The sequence below is a fragment of the Nicotiana tabacum genome, chromosome 11 (assembly GCF_000715075.1).
Source record: "Nicotiana tabacum cultivar K326 chromosome 11, ASM71507v2, whole genome shotgun sequence".
NCBI lineage: Eukaryota > Viridiplantae > Streptophyta > Magnoliopsida > Solanales > Solanaceae > Nicotiana > Nicotiana tabacum.
In genome coordinates, this window is record NC_134090.1 from 22,350,908 (window position 1) to 22,357,277 (window position 6,370).

The following is a 6,370-nucleotide window of genomic DNA, read 5'->3' on the forward strand; positions in this document are numbered from 1 at the left end:
TTTTTATTCAATAATATTGATTACACATTTAATTTCCCACCTAGTTTATGTATTTTTAGGGTGGAATGTTGGGCTAGGGATTATAAAGTAAAATTTGGGGATTTGAGATACGATTTGGTGTCGTTGAGTGACGATTTCTATTGGAAACAACCTCTCTACCTCTTCAGGTAGGGGTAAGGCCTGCGTACACACTACTCTTCCCAGACCTCACCTGTGGGATTATACTGGTTTAGTTATTGTTGTTGTTGTTATTGAGTGACGATTTAGTGTCGGAATTTGGTAAATTTGGTATGGTTCGACTCGTGGTTGAATGGTGTTCGGATTTTGTAACTTTTATTGGATTCCGTGACGTGGTTCCGGAGTTAACTTTTTGACTTTTGGTTAAGAACTTATTTTCATATGGAATGATTCCTATAGCTCGTGTTGATTGTATCGAATTATTTATGGTTATATTCGAGGCGTTCGGAGGCCGATTCGCGAGGCAAGGGCTTATTGGAGTAGAGATTTGCACAGTTTGAGGTAAGTAACACTTCTAAACTTGGTCCTAAAGGTATGAATCCCTGAATTACATGTTATGTGATTGGTATGGAGGTGACACACATGCTAGATGACGGGCGTGTGGGCGTACATCGTAGAAATTGTGACTCAATCGATTCTGTGAAGCTTTGTTGTCTAATAATTCATTATCCATGTATTCTTCATGTGTTAAGGAAACTAAGTTATGACTCATGTTAAAAATCGTGCTTAGGCTATGTGCTGGTATTATTGGGATCCATAGAGGTTGTGCTACTATTGAATTGCTTGCTTAATTTGCACTTATGTACTCAATCATATCTATCATTTGCATATCATATCTCGGTCTCTGTTGCCATTTATTGATATATAATATCATCATTTTTCTGCTGATTTTCATGACATTGTGAGCCCGAGAGACTGGAGAAATTGATGACTAAGTGAGGCCGAGAGCCTAATTATGAGGATATTTATGGGATCGGGTTGCACGTCGTAACGAACTTTGTTGATTCATGCCATGGTTGGCTTATTTTAACGCTTGGGCAGGATCCGCCCCTCCGGAGTCTGACTTATCAACAGTGAACGCAAGTACCTACTAAGTGCGAGTGCCGAATGTGAGTGTTGAGTGATTGTGAGGATTGAGTGACTGTGAGGATTGAGTGACTGGGAGGACTGAGTGCATTGATACTCCGAGAGTATGCATATGATTTTATTACCGTGCTGCATTACATTTGGCATGTATATTTGAAATGTAAAGATAGAGATGTATCATTCCTCATTTCAGTCACACTTGGCATATTTTATTTGTTTGAGCTTAAACTGTCGAACTTGAAAGCATGTCTACATTTCTGTTTTGTTATTTTTGTATTTGAGTATACCTGTTGAGCTCGTCACTGCTTTCAGCCCAAAGGTTAGTTTTGTTACTTATTGGGTACATTGTACTCATACTACACTCTGCACTTCGTGTGCAGATCCAGATACTTCCGAGTACGGTGGTTGTTGATTTGGAGTTTTTACCAGTTCGGAGATTATTGAGGTAGCTGCTTTGGCGTCCGAATACCTTGACTCTCCTCCTTTATCTCTTAGTTTTATTTATACTGTTCTACCCTCCTAGACAGTATTTCAGATCATGTTATTGTATAGATGCTCATGTACTCAGTGACACCCGAATTTTGGGGAATATTATATTGAGTCGCGGTATTTTCTTATCAGTATTTATGAGATTTTTCTCTTGAACTTATATTATTATGTTTTCCAAAAATTAAAAATGCGTGGTTTTATTGTAAATGTCGGCTTGCCTAATATCGCAATAGGCACCATCACGACATGTGAGATTTGGATCGTAACATTCACCAACTCCATTATATCCTAAAACAACCCAAAGATCTCATCTTTCACTGGGAAAAAAATAGTAAGGAGTTGGAAGCATTTTTGAGAGTCAAAAGCAATTCTTTCCCTGAAAATAGTCAAGTTGTTTCAACCAAATGAATGAATGATGTGTAATGTTTTGGTCAATATTATCAATGCAAGTATTCTTAAGACTACTAAAATCACGTGCGTTTTCAGATTGGATTTATTACGCCTAATAAGTGCTTCTACACTGGGCAAATTTAAATTTCAAAAATTGAAAACTCATAGAAGTGAGGCCAGCTATCATTAATTTTAACACTGTAGACTAGAATTAATTGCGCCGGATATTGTATTCAGTATTCTTCATAGTTTGATGGAACTAGATCTGGAAATCTGGATAAGCTGAAATATACAAGATAAAGTTGAACAGACAAGTTATATATTTTTTTTTAAAATTAAAAGAAAAAAAAAAAGAGAAGTGTTCCGACATGTCTGTGGTAAACCCCAGGCCAGACTGTTAGATTCCAAGAACAAAGACCAATACCATTTGATTAACAAAAATAATTTAGCAAATTTAATTTTCCTAAGGCTGCCGAATCTAAATGGATAAGATGCAGCTTAACTTGGAAGTGAAGAATAACAAAGGAAAAGACAGCAAAAAGTAAAAAAAAGCATAACTTCAAAAGAAGAAGCAATAGTCTCTTTGGTTATCTGCAATCCTATATTCTCTTCTTGTTCTCCCAAGCTAAAGGTGTCAAAAGTTAAGACCAAATTATATGCTATGCAAGAAAGTAGATGAAAATGGACAGAGCAAAAAAAAAAAAAAAAAACAGTGTAATCGCAAGGATAGTGTGTACGCAGACTTATTTTAGCCAAGGTAAAGGGGTTATTCCGATAGAAAAATGGACAAAGCATAAGTGACATAAAATCTTCTTTATTTACAGAAAAGTAACAACATCCACATGGACCACCTTCAAATTATTTACATTAGCAGAGAAGTAGATTCAAAGCAACATCCAACAAAGCATATCTGTCCCCTACTATGTACAGACTAACTATAACCAGCTAAACTGCTAGAGTAAAAGAAAAAAGAAAGAAAAAAAATGAAAACTAGAAAGAACAAAAGGCAACCTCTCCTCCCTTTTGCTTTGAGCATCTGCCATGTGAAAGAAACAACAAAAGGTATAATTGGTGCTTAAGGACTCAACTTAAGAACCCCACAGGACATTAAAGAAGTGCAAAGGCAAAGCAATTATAGTGAGCTTAACATCAAGTGCTCCACTTTAAAAGCAAAGCTAGAACATCAATTGATGATGATAACTATTTATATTTCAAAGCGACGATGATTGATTGTCAAAATCGAATCATACAATCTTATCCACAATTAATCGTAGCATTGAAGATACTCTGTTTTGGTCACTGCACCTTGAAAGCATGTCCAAGTAATGCATTGCATCCTGAGGGAGGAGGCCTTCCATAAAGAAACGAAAGAGATGGGAGTGTGTGCCGTGCATGACATCCAAGCACTGGTCTAGGACTTTATCCTGTTGCGCTTTACTTAATTCAGCTGCCTCCATCAGCGGCAGTAGATTCTTCTCCTCCTCTTCAAAGTGCTTCTTGCTATGCTCCTGGCATTAGATATATAGTGAGGCCGTTAGTAAAAGATAGCCATATTTCAGAAGAATTTGGCAGATTAAAATCTTGATGTAGTGAATGCAGAATGAACCTGTAAGGTTTTGAGTCGAGTAGAGAGGTTGCAGAGGGCCTCTTGGTAGGAAGGATGCCCTGAATCAAGAACTCCGATAGATTTGATATCTTCTTTAATACCATTCATCATCGGAAGGTCCCTTGCGTGCTCCTCGTTTGCAGCTTTAGACAATCCTGAAATCGTGATCAAGTAGAGGTAAATAATATTGCAGCAAAATGATATACTACAAGATCAGCATGATCTGAATAAGCAACTTACCTTGGACAAACTAAGAAGTTAAATATATAGAAGAACTAAATAAGCTAAACATTCTTGTTAACCAGTCACTTCCCATTTGGAAAATTTGGCTTTGAGTTCAACAACCCCCATTCTCAATAATTGAGGAGAAAACTCCCCTTCAGATGTATGATTGGTAGATCTGCTATTTACAAACATTCTCCCATTTTTCGAACTTCATATTCAAGTTACGACAATTCTAAAAGATCCAATTAATTGTTTGATTTCCTCAAACAGGCAGATACAATTTTCGTTTTCAATCAAGTTAATTGTGCAAACTTACATAAAATTAACAGTCCCACCATGAAGAAAAACAAATCTAAAGATCAGAATTTGTTCTGCATCCCGTCTGTGTGCATCCAATATACCCTCTTAACGATCAATAAATCTCGTAATTTCTAACTTTATCACACAAACTGCTATTCAACTCTGAAACTGTAACCCCATTCCCTTTTCCATTTCCAAATATCTTTCTTAAAATAGGCAATTAAGCATAACAAAGAACATTTTCCAAGCATAACCAATCCAAAGTCCGGATAAAAGAGAAGAATTGCTCTATGTTAACCAGTTTAAAGCTAATTTAGCTATAGTGAATCCTCTGAATACTGAACCATAGTAAAACAGAATAGATACAGAGAATTCTTTCATCATAACGGAAAATTTCGGATTGAGGTGCAATTGACTGATTGATAACAAGATTCCCCACATCAGCTACTACTTGATTTACACTTAATCAATGGAACAAATAACCAAATTATCACCTCTAAATGCTCAGAAATTTGATTAAAAGAAAGGAAATAGCTATCAATATAACTATATTGAAGTTACCTCTATCAGCTTTTTCCAAGATTTGAAAAACAACTCTCTCCTCCATTTGAGCATGCTCCAGCATTAGCTCCAACAACTGTGAATAACTCCTCGCAAACTTTCTCACCTCCATTTTCGGAGTCCCCATAGCCGGATCACCCCGTGCCCTCCCGCCCCGACCCGCCAAGTCCTCACTCCATCTCCCCATTCTCTCCAAGTGCCACGTCATACTCCTATGCTGCAGTATCACCAACCAAACCACAAACGGCGTCGTTTCATCACACCACCCACCCCTACCAATTCCCCACCCCATCAACAACTTCGGCTCCGGAAACTTCACGTCCAAGTAACGTAAAACGTCGTTAACGGACCCTGTAACGGAGTCGGATTTGTACTCCAGTACCGGCGAACGGTGGGTCTCTGAGGGAATAAAATGGACAGTCACCGGCTTGTAGAGCAGAGCACATCGAATGTAATAGGTTGAAATACTATTCGGCGGTCCGTACAATTTGACAGCCGGATGTTTCTTTATTACGTCGGCCGGCGCTATCTCCGACGTCAACTTTCTTGATATCCCGAAACAATTCCCCATTAATACCCAAATCGTAATAAAAACGAAATACGACTATCTTGATGAAAATAATTTCTGGGTTTCGGAAAATAATCAAACGAGTATATTATTTTCTAGGACATGACCAATGAAGCTACAAAATATTCTCTCAGAGCACTTGCGGAAGAGTTCAACGGAAGAAATGCAATTATTTATCAAAAAATTATTATATGGGTTTTTTCTGGGTTTTTGGAATTAACCAAATTTAAAATTCTTGGTTAGGAACAAATGGAAGAGTTCAATGGAAGAAATGGCAAATGCTTAACAGAAAAGAAAAGGACAAGACATGAAACAAATCTTGAAAGTGAAACAGGGGAGTTCACCACTGTACGGAACCCAATATATTTATATTGGAAAAAGCAAGTGAAAGGATCTAATTTTAGATCAAGAGAAGAAAAAAAAAATGGAGAATAGTAAGAGAAGGGGTGCTATGGGGGAGTGTGAAGACAACTAGACGTGCATAGTAATGGGGAAATTGCAGGGTATTGGTATTGAGTTTACTGAATTTTCTTGAGTATTTAGCTTTGGGGATGTGTGCAGTATATTACTATATTATACTACTAATAATAACACATCAAAATAATGGCAGCTTCATGAGGAAGATGAGAGAGTTATAGAACGAAAAATCAGGGATTACAACAGTTGGATAAACAGAAGAAAATGGGAGTTAAGTTGAAATTAGACGCACCTTTGGGACCTGACCGGACCGGGCGGCTTTGTTTGTTTTGGTTCGTTGTTGTTTACGTTGGGCTTAACGTCTTTGATTTGATGTCATCTTTTTTTTGACTTGGATGTGAAGCGTTACTCATTCTTAAATTGACCTGATTTAATTATTGCTACTAATATATATTATTCCATCCCTCTTTAATTATGTGATCGTATTTGACTAGATACGAATAAAAAAAATATTTAATAAAATTTGAGGTTTAAAAGAACTTATAGATAGTTGTTTGTCAATAAATCATTTCATTAAGAATAAAGTGAGAAGTTTAAAATTGAAGTAAATTGACTTTAAATATAAAAAAATATTATTCTTTAATAACTAAAAATAAAAGAATGTTAAATAAAATAACTACTTGTCTATTGTAAAAAGAGCTAATATTTGA

The 6,370-nt window shown here is 36.6% G+C and overlaps 1 protein-coding gene across 1 annotated transcript; it reads right to left on the reverse strand.

Moving 5' to 3' along the window:
• Positions 1-2,783: 2,783 nt before the first annotated feature.
• LOC107771871 (uncharacterized) lies at positions 2,784-5,904 on the reverse strand. The gene is made up of 3 exons (XM_016591333.2): positions 4,676-5,904; positions 3,590-3,744; positions 2,784-3,491 (listed from the first exon to the last, which is right to left on the reverse strand). The coding sequence occupies exons 1-3, from the start codon at positions 5,244-5,246 to the stop codon at positions 3,228-3,230; spliced, it is 990 nt and encodes a 329-aa protein (XP_016446819.1). The 5' UTR covers positions 5,247-5,904; the 3' UTR covers positions 2,784-3,227.
• Positions 5,905-6,370: the final 466 nt, after the last annotated feature.

Coding starts and splice junctions, on each gene's coding strand:
- LOC107771871 (XM_016591333.2), bottom strand. CDS start 5,246: ATGGGGAATTGTTTCGGGATATCAAGAAAGTTGACGTCGGAGATAGCG. Junction 3,745..4,675: donor CTTGGAAAAAGCTGATAGAG/GTAACTTCAATA, acceptor TCACGATTTCAG/GATTGTCTAAAGCTGCAAAC. Junction 3,492..3,589: donor CTCGACTCAAAACCTTACAG/GTTCATTCTGCA, acceptor ATCTAATGCCAG/GAGCATAGCAAGAAGCACTT.